Consider the following 19,690-nt stretch of genomic DNA (forward strand, 5'->3'; position numbering starts at 1 on the left):
AGGAAAAGTTGCTCACACTTTTTGGAGATAAGCGGTGAGTACTGCAGTCTACATAATGAACCGGGTACTCATCAAAAAGGGTAAGTATTAAACACCTTATGAGTATTGGATAGGTAAGACACCAATGGTAAGGTACTTTAGAGTGTTTGGTAGCAAATGTTATATCAAGAGGAGTGAACATCAAAGCAAGTTTGATGCCAAATATGATGAGGGAATATTCCTAGGGTATTCCACAAAGAGCAAAGCTCTCAAATGTTTCAACAATAGGACTCAAATAATTGTTGAAAGCATCAATGTTAGAGTTGATGAAACCTCTGAGAAATCTGAGGAAACTGACAGTGAGCAAGTAGGAGATGAACCAGTAGTAACCTTCTGGGAATCGGTTGCAAAACAGCCTAGCACCAGTAATAGTGCTCCTACACTGGTAGATGATGATGCTGATGAAGATGAGGATGAAGAAGAAAAGCAAGAGGAAACAACTAAGATCATTCCTAGGTATGTAAAGCTGAATCATGATCCAAAGCAGATCATAGGAGACAAGGATGTAGGAATTCTTACAAGAAGAAAGGTCAGAGAAAACTCTTGCATGATCTTTGAATTTGAGCCTAAAACATTCAGAGAGGCATATAAAGATGAAGACTAGATCAAGGCAATGAAAGAGGAACTTGACTAGATAGAAAAGAATGGTACATGGTCTTTGGTACCCAGACCTAAGCATAAAAATGTCATAGGCACCAAATGGGTTTTCAGAAATAAGCTGAATGAAGATGGCATAGTGGTAAGAAACAAATCCAAACTGGTGTGCAAAGGATATGCTCAAGAAGAAGGAGAAGACTATGGAGAAGCCTTTGCTCCAGTAGCCAGATTGGAAGGAGTTCGTATGCTTCTTGCATATGTAGTATTCAAGGGATTCAAAGTATATCAAATGGATGTAAAATCTGCATTCCTAAATGGAATACTAGAAGAGGAGGTGTATATAGAGAAACTAGATGGGTTTGCCCTATCAGAAGACAGTGACATGGTGTGTAGACTACATAAAGCCTTGTATGGACTAAAGCAGGCACCTAGAGCATGGTATGAATGCTTGCATTCCCATCTTGTGAAGATTGGATTTGAGAGAACAAGTGAGGATAGTAATATCTACTTGAAGTCAGAAGGAGATCAGATTCTAATCTATGAGGTATTTGTTGATGACATAATTTTTGGAGGAGATGACAAGATGAGTCATGATTTTGTAGATGAGATGAAAAAGGAATTTGAGATGTCACTTATAGGGGAGATTAAGTTCTTCATTGGACTATAGATTCAAAAAATGAAAGATGGAATCTTTATCACTCAGTCCAAGTATGTCAAAGAGGTGTTGAACACTTTTGGCATGGAAGACAGCAAACCGGTTGGTACACCGATGGTGACCGGTTGTAAATTATCAAAAGAGGATGACTCAGGGTTGGTAAATGAGAAGGAATACCAATCAATTATTGGTAAATTGCACTATGTAGTACATAGCAAACCAAACATTGCACATGCAGTAGGCATTACCCCATGATTCTAGAAAAGCCCAAGAGAATCCCACTTGGTAGCAGTCAAGCAGATTCTGAGATATCTGAAGGGAACTATTGACTATGGATTATGGTATCCATACATTAATGATTTCAACCTGAAAGTGTTTACAGATGCTGACTGGTTTGGTAATGTGGATGACCGGAAGACCACAACCAGTGGTGCATTCTTTCTTGGTGGTAGACTAGTCTCATGGATGAGTAAGAAGCATAGCTGTATCTCTCAGTCTACAATAGAAGCAAAGTATGTTGCAGCATTTATGAACTGCACCCAGACAATTTGGATGAAGCATGTATTAAATGGCTTCAAAGTTCCTGTATCTGAACCGATAAGTATATTTTATGACAACACAAGTGCAATTAACATCTCCAAGAATCCGGTTTTACATGCTAGAACCAAGCACTTTGAGCTCAAGTATCATTTCTTGAGGGAGAAGGTTCAAAACAAAGAAGTTGTCTTGGAACATGTTTCCAGTAAGGAGCAGTTAGCAGACATATTCACCAAGCCTCTACTGAAGGCTACCATTACCTATTTGAGAGGCAAATTAGGGGTGCTTCCCCTTCAAGAGGTGAACTAAAGGTGTGTGCTCCATTTCAGTTGGGACTTACATTGGTATATCTTTTTCAGGATTGGTGTGTTGAAGGATGCTACTCCTTAGGGGGAGCAACACAGTAGAACATAGATGTATATGCCTCCACTTTGGCATTGTTGTCAAAGGGGGAGAACATGTGAAGCAGAGAAGATATCTGCAGTATTGGGGGAGAAGATGTGAAGCAGAGAGATATCTTTGTATATTGCCATCAATGCCAAAGGGGGAGATTGTTGGCATATGTGCAGAGTATGATGACATGATGATATTGTATGTTGTCATTGATGTCAATATGCTGAAGAGTGAACCAGTATATTGAAGTAAGCACTTTCAAGACAATGGATATATGTGAAAAAGTGAAGCGGTATGTTTGTCCAAGTGAACCGGTATGTTGGAATGTGAACCGGTATATGGAATGTTTTGTATCAAGGTTTCATATGGTATGACTACCGGTTGGTAGTCTTAGCTTCAGGGTTTCTGGTTGAAGTGTTCTAAGCCTATGTGATTCAACCAATGACATCGTGTGATGAGTTAGCATTGTAATGAAGAACAGATTGTGTTGCCATGTCAGCCTTGTGCACGTGAAGGATCTTGCATGAAGGAGATTCATCCTATATACCTCGGGAATGTGCGAAGTCTCTATAAACCCTGTAAACAGTGAAGAACGCGTGATGGGTTATCAGCCTACAAGAAGCGGTGAAGAACTAATGTTGGAGAACGTCTTGAGATCTGTTTAAGACTATTGTAATCAATGCAATATGTTCAATGGATAAGATTGAACCGACTGAATTGCTTAACCTAAATGTTTAGGGTTTAGGGTTTATGCTACCGACCTATCTGTTTCCTATAAGGTCGATGTTGTTTTTCATGTTGAGGTTGTTGGAAAATGTTGTGTGTGTATCTAAGTGCAAAGATACGTGATTGTAGAAGGAAGGAACTAAAGCAGATCTGCATTGGCATTGAAGTGTTGTTACCAGATCATTGTAATACCTGTTGACCTCTAACCACTTCAACAGTTGGAAAATCCCTTAACATGGTAGCTTTAACCGACTTGCTGTAAATACTTTAACAGGGTGACTCAAAATCTTTGAGTTCTTAAAATCCTCTAACAAGGTAATCTTTAACAGGGTTTAACCCTTAACCAGGTATTTTAGCCATCCCTTAACCGGGTGATCCCTAGCAGGATCGGTTCCTAACAGAACCTATTGTAAAGTCTTTAACCAGACTAGGCTCATAATAGAGTGGACTTCAAAAGGGTTCAAATAACAACTTGTGGGTATTCATCCCCACCGTGGTTTTTCCCAGTTGGGTTTCCACGTGAAAAAATATGTGTGTTATGTGTGATTCTTTTCATGTGATGCTTTGTTATTTTCTGTCAAGCGGTAAAGCATGTTGAACTAGTAAGTCTTTACATTTCTGTTGTTGTATTACTAGTGTATGCATATGGGTGAAGTGGAAATAAGATGGTAGATTGTGTGGAAAGCTAAGAGTTACCAGTTTATGCCTTTCACATCCTTACTGTGTTTAACTGGTAGTAATCTGGTTTAGACCGATGTTATTGCTTGACAGTCAAGTGCAATGTTTTCAGTCAAACTGGTTCAAGGAAAAGTGCTTTTGTTTGTACTGATTTACCCCCCCCTCTTAGTACGAGTTTGGTACTAACTGTTCATCATTGATTCATCAAGTACTATAGAAGTGAAGAAGCCACAACTTCACATTTCCCCTATCACTTTTGACTCTGATCCTGAGGATAATGAACCTCTGGCTTTCAAAAGGGTACAAAGGAAGAATGTCGTAAAACCACTGGTAGAGCAGAAGAAGGCAGAGCCTAGGAGGAGACTTGTTAGAAAGGTAACTAAGCCTACTGCACCTCCACCACCGACAAGGAAGCCTATGTAGAAGAGGAAACCAATCACACCAACAACCACAAGCAAAAAGAAGAAGGGTGATGACACTAGAACTGGTAAGACCACAATGACCTGTGCTGAGCTTATTGAAGAAATTACAAAAGATGGAATATTGAAAAATATATCTGTATTATCAAGATTTAGAAGAGAATGAGCAAAGTGAATTAGGAGAGGCTATTTGGTTGTATATAGACATCTATAAGAAAGCCTTAATTGAAATTTTGAAGGAGACACCTTTATCCTTGTATAATAAACTTGAAGTTAGGATACTTGACGTTGTCAAGAGAGATAGGGAAATCAAAGAAGTAGCACTTTTGGAATTGTGTGGTACTGTAAATAATGAGGAAATAAAAAGATGTTTTGACACTGCAAATAGAAAAATCTTCAGTAGTAAATCCCGACAGATAAGCCTTATGATGGGGAGAGTAAATGAGGTGGTAAATGAGACAAGTAAGGGATGGACCAAATTCTTTCATAAAAACCCATACTTTCTCACATCTCAAGAAGAATTTGCAAGGGCAACATCTTCTACCATTCTTGACAAATCAAAAGGGAAAGGTATTTTGGGCAGTTCAACTCCAGTTTTGACACAACCGGTAGTAACTATAGATACTCAAACACAATTGGCAGCTAAGGAGAGTGTATAGTTTGTACCGACATAGACCATTTTTTAGCAAGGGTATGTACAAGACACTGGAAATTCTGTGGACAATAATTCATTGGCAGTAACCGACATTGCACCAAGTGGTGAAGCCACCGGTGTAATAGAGGTTGAGATGGACAAGGTAAAAGCCATTGAGTCCATATCGGTAGGTAAAACTGATTCCCTGACAAAGATTTTGGCAATTGACACTTCTCAGATTGAGAAGAAATCAATCTCTTGAGTTGAGTCCAACTAAATTAATGATGATGGCTACTCAAAAATTATTGAAGGAAGGTAGAGCAGATAAATGATTAATTGATCAATCAGTCTTTGTATTACATAGATTATTACCTGATTGTCAAATTGAAGATGGAGCAATCCCTTCCGGTAAGCTCAAGACTCTAACAGAGCACATATCCAACAATTTTCAATCTCTCAGGCAGATAGTAGACCGACATGCTTTGGACAATTTCACAGCAGCAAAAAGAACAACTTTTGATCAACTTATAGAAACAAGGAAGAAGAAAATTGAGGACAAACTTATCCCTATTAAGGTTTGTTTAAAACAATGTACAAATATCTATAGAGCATGTTGTAACATAGAAAGTCTTACAGCTAATGTAGATAGCAGATTGAAGGAGTTATATGATAAAATGGCTAAAATTGCTTACTCTTTTGATGGATTGACTACACTAACCACATTTGTTGATGGAAAAATTTTGTCCTTGGAGAACCAAATTTTTTCTTTTGAGAAGGAGAGAGACAAAATCATGAGGAGAGTAAGAAATCTAAGAGGATTGGTAAGTCCTAGACTAGATTCATTGGGTGTTCACAAGAAAGAGTGCATGGATATGATAGCTAAAACCACACTGGAAGATATCCAAGAGAAAGAAACACTTTCCCACTTACTAAGTGGACTTGCATCTATTTTTGATACCTTTAAATCTGGTTGGGATACATATCTTCAGTTATTGCAAAAGGCATACCCGGAAATCCTGAAGATGACTAAGCTCCAGTGAAACTAACAGTATTCTTTTATTTATTTTATTCTTTCACTGGTCTTTGGCATTAATGTCAAAGGGGGAGTATGTTCATATGTGAAAAATATCAAGGAAACACATTTCAGATGGAGTATATAGCTGAGGGGGAGCATATTGGCAGGGAATCCATTTTTCACATGAGTGTTGCCATTAATGCCAAAGGGGGAGATTGTTGGCAATTGACACTCATTGGATTCATTTTGTTGTCATTGATGGCAACAAGATATGATGGAAGTCATAAACCAGCACTAGGAAGCATATACCGATGGATACTGGCTTTGGAGCATTCGAGGCTACACCGACACCGACACTTGCACCAACATCAATACTTCTTTGGAAGTCGACATCAAGGAGGATTTACTTAAATAATTTTGTAATTAATATTGTCAAGGTTGGCATTTTTGTAAATGTATTGTAAGCCGACATAAGGCATTTCATTTGTAATAGGTATATAGGTCAGTCTGCTAGGTTATTTTTGCAAGGTAATGAGACATATGATATGTGTGGATATAGGAGAATATAGAAGAATTGTATGATGCAAAACATATGTATGGAGATCATTTTGTAAGTGAATTCTATATCATGAAATAATCTGTAGATAGCTTGGAAAGCATTCTTGGAGGAGAAGAGATACCGGTAGCAGTTCAGAGTTTATGAACCGGTACAAAGCAGAACCATAACCGGTACTCTATTTGGCATAGCAGATGCATTATTGAGTTCATTTTTAGTAATTTACTTTGGCAAAAATCTTGTAGTCAGTGAGGCTCTTTAGTGATGAGAAGTATGCTCTAGGCAGTGTACCTTCCTGCAAGTGTAGGCCCCTATTATATGTAATATATTTTCATATGGCCAGTGAACTGATATTGTGGGTCACAAATCCCACCATGGTTTTTCCTCATTGAGGCTTTCCACGTATAAATTTTGTGTGTTATGGTGTTCATTTATGTGGATGGTTTACTTGCTTCTTATTATATGTTTATTTGTTTACCGGTATATATATGCATGGTCTAGAAAGTTAAAAACTATTCATTCTGGCAAAACACTGATTCACCCCCCCTCTCAGCGTTCTTGGATCCCAACAAATGGTATCAGAGCGTTGGGCCACGGGTTTGAATCCCCTCGGGTAATGCTGAGGGGGAGATTGTTGGCAAAATGGTCAACACTCCCCTTGAGATTCATGACAAGGGACTAATCACCTCCCATGTGATCCATATCTCTGCAGTTTGTATCGGGTGTTGATAGATCAATCTTTTGACGCAACGACAAACTGGGCCAACAATATCCACTTTCTTTTCAACCATCTTCTTGAAGATTTTGAATATTTCAAAGGCTTGTGATTTGTCTTGTAGGAAGGTGACCCATGTCATCCTTGAGAAATCATGTATGAGCAGCATGAAGTATCTTTCTCCATTTAGATCTCTTGTCATTGTAGGTCCACCCAAATTAGTATGTACAAGTTGTAAAGGCCTTGTGGTAGAATATGCTTTTGTTTTAAAGTTGACCTTGGTTTGTTTTCCTCTTTGACACTCATCACAAAAGGTGCTTGCTGGCTTAATGATTTGATGTATGTGTCTTGCATACCCTTTCTTGGTTACCCTGACAAGGTTATCAAAATTGATGTGGCCCAGTCTTCTATGACACAACCAACTTTCATCAACATGTCCCATCATACATTGAGACTCAAAGCATTCCTTAAGATTATATATATTGTCATCTATCCTTTTGCCTTTAGCAACAAGTTGTACATTGCTTTCCTTTCTAATCTCATATCCTTTGGAGTCAAAAGTAAATCTATATCCCTTGTCACACATTTGACTCGCACTCAACAAATTATGCTTTAGATCTTCCACAGAGTATACATCATGAGATTTTAATTTTCCATCTATTCTAAGAGTACCTTTTCCTTTGATTTTGATTGATGTGTTGTCTCCAAGTCTGACTGAGCCACCATTCCAATCTTCCAATTTAATGAATTTCTTCTTATCTCCAGTCATGTGATTGGAGTAGCCACTGTCTACTACCCATAAGTTTTTCCTTTCAGTATGCAAGGCAGTTTGAACAATCAAACTTGACTAAGCTTTTTCCTTTTCCTTTTCTACCCATACTTGATTTGATTCTTGCTTCTTCTTTATTGTCACATTCTGATCTGATTTTGTCTTTGGTTCCAAATGTGACCTTTTCTTCTTTTGTTTGGTATGTCTAAGCTTACAATGTTTTGCAATGTGGCCCATTTTTTGACATAGATAACATTTTACATTCACAAAGAGTGATGAATTTGGAAAACTATTGTAGGGCTGAGATATGTTTCTCCTACATTCATAACTCCTATGACCATATTCATTAAAATGATAACAAGTGACATTCATATTCCTAAGTGCTGCAAATGAATTTTTGCTTTCAAAAACAGGAGGAGACCTGTGCATCAATCTGCAATCAACAATTCTATGACCATATGTATTGCATTTGTAACAGTAGTCATGGAATCTAGGTACACACCACTCATTATTGAAGTTATTTTCATTTGTCTCCTCAGGGCAGCATAGTTCGGTCTTATTGAGTTATTTCTTCTTGTGTCCTTGACCTTTGTGAAGCCTCCATTATCAAACTTATCTTTTCCTTTAGGATCAACATGCAAGTTCTTCGACTGATTTATTGAAGCAGTCATAGATGAGGAGGGACCTCAAAGAGATCAATCTGGACCGATCAACAAGAGTAAAAACAACGAAAACACACAGATATGATGGAGACAATGCAGAACAGATAGTTTTATTGCATGAAATTTGATTACATCCAATCGGTAACAATCAGGTTAGAACATACCAGCACACAAGCCTGGTAGAATAGGTCACAATCGGGACCTTGAATCAAAAGATCTAGCTTCTAGGCACAATCTATCTATCCGATACTCTGATTGATTCTAATTGATTACGTTATAAAGTATGATTATATATATATATATATCCAAAGAATCCATTTGGCCCAAAATAGATCAAAAACTCTAAGAATAAGACCTAACTTGCAAAATGAACAAGGTTGGCCTCTTCCAAGAGATTCCTCTAGAAAATCCAAAGGAGGAAATGTAGATTGTGGGAAAAGGTCGGCCACACACCAAGGAAAATCAAAATCAATGCTCAAGGCTCCACAAGCTTCAAAATAGATTTCAGTAGATCACCAAAACAAGTCTCAGGCAACCAATAACAAAGGAACAACCGGTAACAAGAAACTGTCATGAAAACCGGTAGTGATATCTTGTCGGTAAGTAATCCAAATGCATACGATCTTAAAGAAATAAATATGATCAAGTCTGCAAGTAGAATTCAACTCCATAGGATCCGGTGATCCAAAACTGGGACACATAGAAAGGAAAACTGAAACTCCAAACAAAATAGAAAGGAAAATATTTTTGGTTGATGCAAGATTGTTGTGAACCGAGGATTCTCCTGTATCAGACATCCAAGGTTAATGAAAAAGTGAGCCTCTCACTTTTCTAGGGTAAAAGGGAAACCAAGGCGGTCTACCTCTACCTAAGAAATCCAAGATGAATCTTCAACTGGTCTACTCTTCCACTTCACAAGATATTCTTTGTACTAACTGTTTCGGGTACTACGCCCAATCCTACTGTCCAAAATATTTTCAATCTGATCTGGTTGCTTCTGGGGCAATTGTTTCTCAAGGTCCGCAACACTATGCTCACTGAATTTGGGTTCATGGTACTCATGGAGATCTGCAATGTTGAATATGCATTTCTGGAACTGATCTTCCTCAAAATCTTACAGGTTCCAAACTTCTTCATCTGCAACTTATTATAAGTTCCAACCCGGAATCTCTCTTTTCTCAAATATACCATCACTTCATTGCCAAATTCAAATTCCTTATGTCTCCTCTTCTCATCTTCCTTCTCCTTATATTTGTTGTTCATGTCTTCAAAATGTTGTTTAACTTGAATGTGCAATGCTTCCATGTGATCTACAAAATCTTCTGCTTCTGAACTCTTTCGGTCTTCACTGCTAATGTCTCTCAATTCTGCTATTCCTCTAGGATGCACTCTGGTAACAATATCAAAAGGTGTTTTTTTGGTACTTCTATTCATTGAATTGTTGTAGGCAAACTCTTCTCATGCAAGGATCAAATCCCAACTTCCGGTTTTATCTCCCACTAAACATCTCAACAAGTTTCCCAAACTCTGATTAACAACTTCTGTCTGTCCATCAGTTTGTGGATGAAAAGTAGAACTGAACTTCAAATCTATCTTCATCTTCTTCCAAAGTGTTCTCCAAAAATAGACAACAAACTTAGTATTTCTGTCTGAAACTATGCTCTTAGGTAATCCATGCAATCTCACCACTTCCTTGAAAATAGGTCTTCTACGTGTAATGCATCTAATGTCTTCTTACAAGGTATGAAATGAGCTATCTTTGAATATCTATTCACTACCACAAATATAGAATCATTCCCTCTCAGTGTCTTAGGCAATCCAAGTACAAAATCCATGCTTATATCCTCCCAAGGTCTTACCAGTACTGTCAAAGGCTTATACAATCCCACATTCTGACTACTACCTTTTGCAACTTGACAAAATCTACAACTCTGCACATATCTCTTAACATCCTTATGAATTTGGGGCCAAAAGTACTGCTCACTCAGCAATGCAACTATTTTGTCAATGCCAAAATGTCTAGCTAAACCTCCATTATGTTTCTCTTTTATTAGGTTCTCTCTCATGGAACTCTTAGGTATGCACAACTGAACTCCCTTGAATAACATCCCATCCTGAATGAAATAATCCAACCATTTGCTCCTATCAACAATAACTGATTCTCTACATGCTTTCCAAGGTTTTGCAAAATCCGAGTCTTCATCATACAAGGTCTTCAAGTCTTCAAAACCTAATATTGTCACTCTCATATTTGTTAGCAAATTCCTTCTCCTACTCAATGCATCAAAAAATTTGTTAGATTTCCCACTTCTATGCTTCAACACAAAGGTGTAACTTTGCAAGAATTCTATCCATCTCATATGTCTCTGATTCAACTTACTATGACTATTCAAATACTGCAAATCTTGATGATTTGTATACATCACAAACTCCTTAGGAAACAAGTAGTGTCTCCATTTCTTCAAGGTTTGAATTATGGCATAAAATTCCTGATCATACATTGAATATCTCTTCTAAGCATCATTCAATTTCTCATTGAAATATGCTATTGCTCTCCCTTCTTGACTCAAGACTGCTCCTATTGTTGTTCCACTTGCATCACAATCCACTTGAAATACCTTATTGAAATCTGGTAAAGCTAACATAGGTTGCTCAGTCACTTTCTACTTCAATAATTCAAAAATTTTGTTTGCTCCAGTGGTCCACTTGAATTCCTTCTGATCTCCTCTCATGGTATTAGTCATAGGGTTACAAACTGAACTGAAATTTCTGATAAACTTCCGGTAAAAACTAGCCAATCCATGAAATGATCTTACCTCCCTAATGCTTTTCGGTGTAGGCCACTCAACAATAGCTTTTACTTTCTCAGGGTCCATCTTCAAACCATCCTTAGATATCACAAATCCTAAATAGAATAACTCATCCTTCATGAAAGTAGACTTCTTGATATTGGTCAACAACTTTTCTTCTCTCAACCTCTGTAAAACTTGTCTTAACTCCAACAAATGCTCCTCTTTTGTTTTAATGAAAACCAAAATGTCATCCAAATACACAATAACAAACTTACCCAATAATTTCTTCAATACCTCATTCATCAGCCTCATGAAAGTACTCGGTGCATTAGTCAACCCAAAAGTCATCACCAACCATTTATATAGTACTTTATTTGTCTTAAATGTTGTCTTCCACTCATCACCTTCTTTGATCCCGAATCCTTGATTTGATGATATCCACTCTTCAAATCTATCTTTGTAAAGTATTTTGATCCACTCAAATAGTCCATTATGTCATCCATCCTAGGCAAAGGAAACTATTATTTCACTGTGATCTTGTTCATTTCTCTTGAATCAGTACACATCCTCCATTCTCCATTCTTCTTAGGTGCTAATACTACTGATACTGCACAAGGGCTCAGACTCTCCTTGATCAAACCTTTCTTCAATAGCTCCTGCACTTGTCTATTCAGTTCTTCATTCTCTGTCGGTGTCAATTGGTGTGCATCTTTGTTAGGCAAACTAGCTCCGGGAATCAAGTCCATGCAATGACTAATACTTCTAACCGGTGGCAATCCATCAGGTACATTATATGAGATGATATCCTCATATTCTATCAGTAAATATCTTATCTCTTCTAGTTGTTCTTCTTCCGGTTCTGGTCTCTCAATCTTCTTAAGAATTAAGGAAAAACACAAATTCTCATGTCTCGGTCCATCCACGAATTTCCTTCAGTCTACTAAACAAATTCTGGCATTTGTACATACTTCATTCTTCAAAGGTTCCTCCAAAGCTAACAAGGTTTGCTTCATCCCATTAGCCACAATAGTGTATGTATTCTTCCTCCCATCATGTATTGCATGTTTATTAAATTGCCAAGGTCTTCCCAACAAAAGATGACAAATATCCATAGGCGTAATATCACACAAAACTTCATCATGATAATTCCGAATTTTCAATTTTACCAAACACTGTTCACTTACTAAGAACTTATGTTCATCCTGAATCCATGCTATCTAATAAGGCTTAGGGTGTTTCAATCTCTCCAATTTCAACTTATTCACCATCTCTTCTAAAACAAGATTATCTGAACTACTACTATCAATAACAACTTTACGAAATGTATCGGATACCTTACATCTAGTCTTGAACAGATTCTTCCTCTGCAAGGGTTCCTCAGCTCCTTCAACATGAAACAAAGCTCTCCTCATCATCACCAGTTCTCCATCTTTTGGTTTATTGTCTGATTCAGTGGGGTTTTATTCCACCACTGTTGCTCTTCCGGTAGCCTCTATCTTCTTACATTCGAATGCATGGTGTCCTCTTCCACATTTAAAGCAAGTTCCTCTAAATATTCTATTATCTTGTCTTCCAAAGTTCTCATTCTGGTAACCATCCGGTTCTCTCCCCCGGTAGAAATTTCTATCATCCTTCCGGTATGAATTACCTTCTTATCTCACTTCCTTGTCCTTATTCTGATCTGTATTGGTTCCTCTTCCTTTGGTATATTCTCTTCCTCCTTGAAATATTCCTTCGGTAAACCTTCCACCTCTACCTCTCTGTCTTTGCTCATGTCTTTTATTCAATTTCTCTTCAAATTTTAGTGCATACTGGTAAGCCTCTTCAACAATCTCCAATATGATCATACTGAGTTCATCTTATATAATCATCCACAATCCGTTCAAATATCTTGCAATTTGTTCAACTTTATTATCAACATGTCTAGATCCGATTTTCAACTTGTAAAATGCTTCAATGTACTCCTTCACACTAGATTCCTTTTGTCTCAGGTTCTGCAACTTCTGGAACTAATCCACTTGATAATTCATCGGGACAAACTTTGATTTCAACTTAGCAATCATCCGATCCCATGTCTTAATATTTTCTTTACCTCTTCTTTGTCTATCAACTTGCAAATGCTCCCACCAAAGAGATGTATGACATTTCAACCAGGTACATGCATATTTCACCTTCCTCTCTTCTACAGTATTTTCAAAATCAAAATACTTTTCCATCTCTGAGATCCAATCCATCAATTCATCTGAATCTAACTTCCCATCATATCCTAGTGGGGTAAAACGAGGTTTAGTGTTCGCCCTACTTAAAACCCTTAAAAACCTTTCTTCATCTGAATCAACTATCGGTAGGTTCACTTGTTCTGTCGGGGCCTCTTCTCCTTCATCTTCACTTACATCTTCAATATGCCAGCCTCTTCTCTAGTTTATCTCCACGACTTATAATCGGGCTGCTATTCCTCGTAACATCTCCATCACAATAGGGTCTTCATTCCCATGCGCTCCACCATTTCTAGTTCCTCTTCGTGCCATCGATTCATGCTAGTCCTCTGCAATTGTAGGTCGGATCCGCAATCTTCCACCCTACAACAAAATTTAAGACATGCAACTTTCAGAATGAAACTTCACTCTGATACCACTTGAAGCGGTCATCGGTGAGGAGGGACCTCAAAGAGATCAATCTGAACCGGTCAGCAAGAGTAAACACAATGAAAACACACAGATATGATGGAGGCAATGCAGAACATATAGTTTTATTTCATGAAATTTGATTACATCCAACCGGTAACAACTGGGTTACAACATACCGGCACATAGGCCTGGTAGAATAGGTCACAACCGGGACGTTGAATCGAAAGATCTAGCTTCTAGCCACAGTCTATCTATCTGATACTCTAATTGATTCTAAATGATTACATTATAAAGCATGATTACAAATATATATATATATATATATATATATATATATATATATCGATCCAAAGAATCTAGTCAGCCCAAAAGGGATCAAAACCCCGAAGAACAAGACCTAACGTGCAAAATGAACAAGGTCGGCCTCTGCCAAGAGATTGCTCCAGAAAATACAAAGGAGGAAACATAGATTGCAGGAAAAGGTCAGCCACATGCCAAGGAACATCGAAATCAATACTCAAGGCTCCGGAAGCTTCAGAATGGGTTCCAGTAGATCACCAAAATAAGTCTCAGGGAACCGGTAACAAAGGAACAACCAGTAACAAGAAACTGTCATGAAAACCAACAGCGATATCTTGTTGGTAAGTGGTCTAGATGCGATGCGGTCTAAAAGAAAGAAAGATGATCAAGTCTTCAAGTAGAATCCAACTCCATAGGATCCGGTGAGCCAAAACCGGGACAAATAGAAAGGAAAACTAAAACTGCAAACAAAACAAAAAGGAAAATGTTTTTGGTTGATGCAAGATTGTTGTGAATCGGGGATCTAAAAGATCCCCAACTAAAGTTTGATTTGCATTTGCTGATAGTTTCAAATCTTAATCTTTGACCAGCGATGAGGATGATTGGATTTTTGTTTTGTTTTTGAATTGTTTCTAATTTTTTTGTGTTTTTTAATGCCTTGTATGGAGATGTATGCAAGAAGCACAATGAAAGAATTGACTAAAATAGAATTGAATATTCTAAAAACTTTTAACAACAACTACAAAAACAAAATTTGGAAGCTTTATTATCTAGAGAGAACAAAGTTGCATACCAGGTGATCCCACGCCTATCTTGGAATAAGGGTTTTATTGACAATTTGTAAAATAATAGCTTCCAATGCAATTCAACTCCTCCAATGAGGTTATTCACCTTAGTAATAACTATCTAAATAATTTGATGATCAGACAGGAGATTTGAAGCTTATTCCAAAAACTTACCAGGAGACTTCATCCAAATTGCTTCCAAATCCCTCATAATTTGCTGATTGCTTCCAAATGTGTTGAGATTTGTCCAAATTGATTGCCAAATTATCTTAGCTATGCCCTGACGATGATTTTACCAACAATTACTGCTTCAAAAACCCTCCCAACTATTTATTTGAATCTCCAGGCAACTAAGGATGGTATGGCTGCCCTAGGGAGAGATACGGCTGCCCAAAAATGTTTCCCATCTGCTGGAAAGTGCCAATAAACTACCCAGATTTGAGCCTCAACCTCTTAAATTGCAGAAAGATCACACAAACCCTATGAAAATGGTCCTCTAGACTTGATTTGAAGGTTTCGTTGAGTGCTGACTTGATAGAAATAGTTGGGGTTTCGTCCAACCTGCCCAAAATTGAAGGATTTCGTCTCCAATTTGGTCTCCAAACCTGTTGTACTTGCTATGGAAGCAAATTGCAAAGCAAAATAATAAAAATATCCAAAAACATAATGCCAAATAATTCCACATACAAGTCCTTATGTCTCCCAATTGCCCTAATTTGAACCCTCATAGCATCTTTTGAGATCCCAATGGTGCTCTACTATCACCAAGTGCCAAATCCATGAATGTCATAGCATCGTAACCATATAGTGCATGAAAAGGAGTCATATCAATAGACATATGATGTGTCATGTTGTAGCAAAACTCTCCCAGATATAACCAACAAACCCATGAACGCTGTTGTCCTGACACATAGTTGCGTAAATACCCCTCAAGCTACTTGTTCACAATCTCAGTCTGTCCATCAGTTTGAGGGTGATAGCTGGTGCTAGGTGTCAACTCAGTGCCAATAATTCTAAACAACTCTTGCCAAAAAGAACTCAAGAATCAGTTGTCATGGTCACTGACAATGGTCTTTAGAAGACCATGGAGCCTAAAAACTTCTCTGAAAAACAGATCAACAACCTGTGAAGCCATATGAGTTGCTACTATGGGAAAGAAATGAGCATATTTTGTCAATCTGTCCACTACTACATACATGCAATCTTTCCCTTGCACCTTGGGAAGACCCGTGATAAAATCTATTGAAATTCTGGTCCATTTTTGCTCCATAATGGGTAAAGGCTGCAACAAACTAGCAGGATGTGTATTTTCAGTTTCATTTTGTTGGCAAGTAATGCATTCCCTTACATGCTATAAGACGTCATCTTTGAGGCCTTTCCAAGAGAACCTCTCTCTAATCTTCCTGTAAGTCTTACCATACCCTTGATGTCCCGCTACAGGAGTGTCATGAAAAGCATGTAAAATCTGATTTTTCAGTTTGGATTCTGGAACTAAATAAATTCTTCCCTTGTAGTAAATCACATCATCTACAATTGTGTACTTGTCATCTTGGACGATCCCATCCATAATTTCACATGCATGCTGATTTTTGGAATACTCTACTAAAAGTTGACATTTCCAATCAGCTGAAATCTCACTCAAAGAACAAAGGGCAGCAATGGATGGCTTTCTAGATAGTGCATCAGCGGCTACATTATTTTTCCCCTTGACATATTTAAGGTCAAAATCATATGCTTGGATCTTACTGACCCATTTTTGCTGCCTCTCATTAAGATCTTTTTGTCTTAAAAAGTATTTAAGACTGTTATGATCAGTTCTAACAATGAATTTCCTCCCCACTAAGTACTGTCTGAATTTTGAGAGAGCATGCATAATAGTCAACATTTCTTTATCATAGGTAGAGTATAATTTCTCATTGTCTTTCAGTTTTCTACTCTCATACACAATAAGATGATGATTTTGCATAAGTACTGAACCCACACCTTCTCCTCAAGCATCACATTCAAGCACAAAAGGTTGGGTGAAATCAGGAAGTGCCAACACAGGACGCGTGCTCATCACCTATTTAAGTCTATCAAATACCTCATATGCTTCTTGAGTCTATCTAAAAGCCCCTTTCCAGGTGAGATTTGTCAAAGGTTCTTAAAGATGAGAATAACCCCTTACAAAACTCCTGTAATAAGCACATAAACCAAGGAAACCACACAACTCTGAAATATTCCAAGGAGATGGCCAATCAATAATAGCTTGGATCTTTTCCTGATGGACTTTGACTCCCTCAACTCCTATGACATGACCCAAGTATAAAATCTCAGTGAGACCAAATTCACATTTAGACATCTTAGCATACAAGGAATGAGATTCCATAATGCTCAACACCTCATCTAAGTGCCTCAGATGTTCCTCCCATGATCTATTGTAAATCAATATATCATCAAAGAATACCAATACAAACTCATGCAAATGCTTATTAAATATGTGGTTCATACACGACTGAAATGTAGCAAGGGTGTTGGTGAGACTGAAAGGCATCACTAAGAACTCATAATGATAATAATGGCATCTGAAGGTTGTTTTGTGAATATTAGACTCCCGCACCTTAATCTAGTGATACCCTGATCGAAGATCAATCTTCAAAAAATAAACTGAGTCATGAAGCTCATCCAACAACTCATCTATGCATGGAATGGGATATCGATTCTTAATGGTTTTCTTATTAAGTGCATGGTAGTCAATACACATGCATAGTGTCCCATCTTTCTTCTTCACCAGTACAACTGAAGAAGCAAAGGGACTAGAACTCGGTCTAATGAATCCCATGTCTAGAAGCTCCCTGATGGTCTTCTCAATCTCATCTCTGTAGGCCTTAGGATGGTGGTAAGGAGTGGTCATGACTAGTTTTGCTCCATCCTCTAATTCAATCACATGTTCAAAGCCTCTATTTGGTGGTACTCTAGGTGGTATATCACCAAACACCACCCTGTGTTTATCTAAAATCTGTTGTATATCAATGTGATATGAATTGCCATCTTGAGATGAATGTGCTTTAGATGAAACAAAGCACTCTGTAGCCCAAAGGATATCTCTGTGCCTAATAATAGTCTCTATCCTGTGAGAGGAAACCTCCTTAGGGCCTCCATCTGATAATGCCCTTAGTATTCTCTTCTTACCATCAGCTAAGAACTCCAGCTGCATTCTGCGGTGATCAATGACATATCTGCCAATCCCTTGCAACCACTGCATACCTATAATTGTATCATAATCCTCTAAGGGTAAAACATAAAAGACATCTATCAAAGTGTAGTCCCCCATCTGAATACTGAGCTGAGGAATCCTCCTGGTACATCCAAACACTGCACCATCTGCAACCTTCACACCAAATCCTAAAAATTCCTCTGTCTGTAACCCATGTCTCTCTTGTTAGGGTTTCAAGTAGATCCAAAGAAAATATGAACTAACAATTATATGCAGATCTAAATACAAAAGATAAAGGAATAAAACAAGATACAGATAACATAGAGATTTAACGTGGTTCACCTAGAATGGGTTATGTCCACCATACACAGTCGCCCAATCTTTCTTATTATCCAGCAAAATAGTACATAAACCTCTCAATGCCTTAAGAATTCCAGTCGCTTATAACATGCGTTTTTAGGGCAACAAACAAAGTCGGCCTTTTTAGGGTTTTATTATAATGTCGGTTTTCATCAACAAAAAACGTCCAAATTTTTTTTTTGTCAGGGGCTGCCGCCCCTGAACCCCCACAATGGGCTACTGCTCGCATTCCTGGGGCCTGACCCTGGACCCTAGCAAGAATACGTGCTGAGTGTATAGTACTTTGTTGATCAGTCGTCACATATCAACAATCTCCCACTTGGAGACTGATCAGGCTCCACACCAAACAATCTCCCACTTGGAGACTGATACTCGACGACACCACTATACTTGCAACATCCGTTGGATAAAATACTGGGACTCGATTGGTATAAATTCCACAATTGTCAATCAATAAGACCAATAGAAACTGATGAAGAAATCAACTTCTCATGTGGAACTGCCTTCATGAACATATCGGTAGGATTCTCACTTGTGTGAATCTTCTCAAGCCGTAACTGGCCCTCCTCCAAAACAGTCTGGATGAAGTGGTACCTGAGTTGAATGTGCTTTTTCCTTGAATGAAAAGCAGAGTTCTTCACAAGATGAATGGCACTCTGGCTATCAGTATACAATGGGAGATCCTCCTATGTCTGACCCAATTCCTCCATAAAATATTGTAACCAAATCATTTCCTTGCTGGCTTCCGTAGCAGCAACATACTCAGCTTCATTGGTTGAAAGTGCAATAACCTTTTGCAGCCTAGAAATCCAATTGACCGCAGTTCCCCCTATAGTAAAAACATACCCTATAGTACTCCTCCATGAATCAATATCACCTGCCAAATCAGAGTCAACAAATCCACTCAGAGCAGCATTAGATCCTTTGAAACATAATGCCTTCGTAGTGGTTCCTTTCAAATACCGAAGAATCCATTTCACAACATTCCAATGTTCCATACCCAGATTACTCATAAACCTTCTCACAACTCCCACTGCATGTGCAATGTTGGCATTTTTGATGATGATGTTGTGATTGTCATTGATGGACACACACTTGCTTTGAGATCACTTTTTGTATGTATGAGTTATGCTCAACTGGTATTTGTTCCAAACCGGTATTATGTATTATAGTCTTTAGACTATTGGTGTTTTGTAGAAAGTGTTTACCGATCCCAAGTGGTATGAAGACCTCAA

General features: G+C 38.0%; 1 protein-coding gene across 1 annotated transcript in view; it reads right to left on the reverse strand.

Moving 5' to 3' along the window:
- LOC131874383 (uncharacterized) overlaps positions 1–16,865 on the reverse strand; it is a 34,623-nt gene extending 17,758 nt beyond the window's left edge. The window contains exons 1-2 of the mRNA XM_059217729.1: positions 16,316–16,865; positions 16,096–16,181 (exon numbers count right to left, since the gene is read on the reverse strand). Coding sequence (XP_059073712.1) covers positions 16,096–16,181; positions 16,316–16,865 — 636 coding nt within the window. The remainder of the gene's footprint in view (positions 1–16,095; positions 16,182–16,315) is intronic.
- Positions 16,866–19,690: the final 2,825 nt, after the last annotated feature.

The sequence above is a fragment of the Cryptomeria japonica genome, chromosome 3 (assembly GCF_030272615.1).
Source record: "Cryptomeria japonica chromosome 3, Sugi_1.0, whole genome shotgun sequence".
NCBI lineage: Eukaryota > Viridiplantae > Streptophyta > Pinopsida > Cupressales > Cupressaceae > Cryptomeria > Cryptomeria japonica.